This window comes from Gastrolobium bilobum, unplaced genomic scaffold (assembly GCF_033153095.1).
Source record: "Gastrolobium bilobum isolate Gb01-03AN ecotype WA unplaced genomic scaffold, APGP_CSIRO_Gbil_v1 utg9887, whole genome shotgun sequence".
Lineage (NCBI taxonomy): Eukaryota > Viridiplantae > Streptophyta > Magnoliopsida > Fabales > Fabaceae > Gastrolobium > Gastrolobium bilobum.
The window spans coordinates 13,915-17,128 of record NW_026899295.1 but is presented as its reverse complement, the minus strand read 5'-3'; the positions used below and the strand labels follow the sequence as shown (position 1 = coordinate 17,128).

The 3,214-nt window shown below is 34.7% G+C and overlaps 1 protein-coding gene across 1 annotated transcript; it reads right to left on the bottom strand.

The window, feature by feature from the left end:
- Positions 1 to 251: 251 nt before the first annotated feature.
- Positions 252 to 2,656, bottom strand: LOC133289326 (probable carbohydrate esterase At4g34215). Its single transcript, XM_061487241.1, has 2 exons — positions 2,029 to 2,656; positions 252 to 646 (listed from the first exon to the last, which is right to left on the bottom strand). Exons 1-2 carry the CDS (start codon positions 2,599 to 2,601, stop codon positions 299 to 301), a joined length of 921 nt encoding a protein of 306 aa, XP_061343225.1. The 5' UTR covers positions 2,602 to 2,656; the 3' UTR covers positions 252 to 298.
- Positions 2,657 to 3,214: the final 558 nt, after the last annotated feature.

The following is a 3,214-nucleotide window of genomic DNA, read 5'->3' as shown; positions in this document are numbered from 1 at the left end:
GATGGAAATAAATATAACCGTTGGATCAACATAAGCGATCTAACGGTGAGATTGACTGGGTGTCACATGGGTGTAACATAACTTGGGTGTCACAATATCCTATCCCTTTAAATATTGCTCAAACTGGCTATCCCAGGTTTTGTATTCTATGAATTCAAAAATTTTAGCTTAATGTACTCATACTATAATATTGAAATAATTCATACACTGGTCGAATTATTTTTTGCAGACTTTAAAGTCTAATTTCATGGTTGTGTTTTTGCCTCGGGATGAAAATAATAATGAAAAATGAAGCCTACTATAAGAAAGTCAGGGACATTATGGTTAAAAAAGTTACGAACAAAGGGAACAAATAAATATCAGAGCCACAGTCATAAAGCCCAGTGGAAGCCTCATTATGTATAGCAGTAACATTGTGATTTGAAGTGGGTACGGACTGATTTGTATTTGAAGAGGCTACGAACTGAAGGAATGCATCAGCCATCATCTGCCCAAGATTAACCTGGGCCGGAGTCGAAAGGTGAAGCCCATCGGGCTCAAGTGGCAAACCCTGAGCCTCCACTGTTCTCAGGTTTAAGAGGTCAATACCCAGCTGAGCTTGCCTTATTATCTCTATGTATGGGCCTGATCCTGATGCCAAAGCCACCTACAATTAGAAGAACCAAGCAAAAAAAGCACCACTTTCAATCGTCTATATGGTTCTCAACTGACTGCCATCGCGAAGTAAATATGTCTTAATGATAAAGACACGTTACTCTCTTCGATTAAGATTTTAGTTTAAGGGATCTCTATAGCTTAGTATTTGAGTTTAAGATGTCTCTATAAAGTAATCAGTTAGGCAAAACTAATATATCATTTGCAAGGCAATGAAAGTAGTTTAATGCATACACAACACTAACAAGATTATTACCTATATAGATTAGTAGTTGATAACATGAATTGACAGGAATCATTCGACAGGTAACCATTAATTATACTGCAAGCTGAATCTAACACTTGTTCCATACTAACGAATCTCAATTTTCCTTTTGAAAAAAAAGGAAATGATAATAAATAGAATTTAATTTTGACTTTAGAAAAAAAAATTACACTCATTAATAAAATATTTGCATGCCATTTCAAGAGTTTAACAATTCATGTGTTGTTAAATTTATTAATATGGGGACAGTGAGAATCAAACTTGTCACTAATAATCATAGGGACTCTAATACCATGATAAGCAACCATATGATCCAACAACTTAAGATGGTAAGTGATGATAGGTCTGGAATAATTATATATTATATATTTCTAACACATAGGTTACATTATTTACACAACAAATTGTTACATTATTTTCTATATTTATTTAAAAAATAAGAATATGTTTTTGATTATTAAAAAGGTGATATAATAAAAGAATAGATTATTATTTCTCATGTTGTAGGAAATAAAATTATCTCTTACACATACATGAAAGTGTGTGGAGCACATGTTCTCTTTTTCTCTTTATTTTCATCACATAGTCTTACATATTTTTATGTGTGTGTAGTAGATAAAATTATCTTTAAAAAACATTAATCCCGCAAAATAGTATGCAAATAATGGTTTCAAACACCATAGATTATAGAGACTTTTCAAATTATTTATAATTATCATTTTAGATTTTGGATGATAAAGTTTCCAATCCCATAAAACATATACCTGTATCCTAAGGTACCCAACACCCAAGGATTGAAGATTCTTCCATTACAATCATTTCCTAATAAATCAACAGTCAGCTACCAGTTCAGTTTTATTATTTGTCCTGACATGCGTAGACGGACATACGCAAGGTTCCTAGATAATGCTTTGCTCCGAAATAATTCAGTTGATATTTATATATATTCCAATCCCAACTACTTTTCATTGAAAATATGTATAAACAAACGGAAGGTGAAAACCAAACCGAACCTAACAATTTATTGAGTAACTAGTAAATAATAAATATTTTTAGGATAAAAATAATGCTTTGAACAAATAAGAAAAGGAAAAAGAAAAAATTGGAACCTGGATAATAGGAAGCAAAGGAGACTGCAGATCATCACGAACGTCCAAGAAGAACTTGTGGACTCTTCTTTGGTATGATTGGGCATCATTTAGAGTCACTGTATCAGACTCCCCTTGATACCAAAGCAGGGCTCGAATACTGCCACCATTGCGCAATGATTCCTTAGCCCTTCTCATCATGTGATTGTAAAGCACTTTTCCCCGTTCCCACTGGCTTATGGTGGTGCCTCCGATCGCACAAGGGACCAAACCCACCACACCAAAACCGGGGTTTTTGTCCAAGACCGAATTTGCAAATGCCATCCCTGGCCCAATCCCATTTTTCTTCTTGGTATCGATGTCCTCGTGGAGCGGTTCATGCGCTTCCACCCACCTCAGCTGTGCGTCGAGCCTCAGAATTGACGGATTTGGACCGCACTGTGGAGGAACGACACCGTCCCAGGCGTCGTTTACTACGCCACCCCGTCCAGCCATGTTGCTCTGTCCGGCCAATATAAATATGTTTTTACCAGCTTGTTGTGGCCTCACTGGCCATACTTGAATCAGAAATAACAATAATAACAAGGAAGGCATATTCTTAATTAGGTTCGGGGTTTGAGATGAAGACACTCCTACTCCACACTTGATTATTTATAACGCCATATCTAAAGCACAAAGAAAAAATTATGAGATGCTTCCTCGTTATTCTATTTATAATATTTGCAAATTGCATTTCATACAGTCTGTACCTAATTCTCCAATGATAAAAATAATTAAATTACCACGTGAACAAAAGTCTTTTAGTTATACTTTGTTTTTTTCAGAAGAGGGTCAAAATAAGACAACGATACTTGGAATAAAAGTTTATGTTGAAGCTTGGCCCAAACTAGGGAGCGAGCTAAACTTCATCGTTGATTACTTTTTAGTTTATGTTGAATGGTCCGTCAATTAATATTTCTTGACTTTTGGCATCGGGGAATGTAATTGGAACAAATAAAGTAAGCGTTTGCATTTATCATCTAACATGACACAAGAAAGTTTTTTACACAAAACAACATTTTGTGAGGTCTATATTTTTTGAATCAAAAGAAAAAAACTACGGCACACAAAACAAATCTCTATAACATTACACAATCACTTTTCCTGCAACATAATTCTAATAAAACTCATAAAGTAATTGGATCAATTATGATGTTTACTCCCACTT

Excerpts from the sequence above, each read along its gene's own strand:
- LOC133289326 (XM_061487241.1), bottom strand. The coding sequence starts at position 2,601 with ATGCCTTCCTTGTTATTATTGTTATTTCTGATTCAAGTATGGCCAGTG. Across the intron at positions 647-2,028 it reads CTTTGCTTCCTATTATCCAG|GTGGCTTTGGCATCAGGATC; the intron begins GTTCCAATTTTT and ends TTCTAATTGTAG.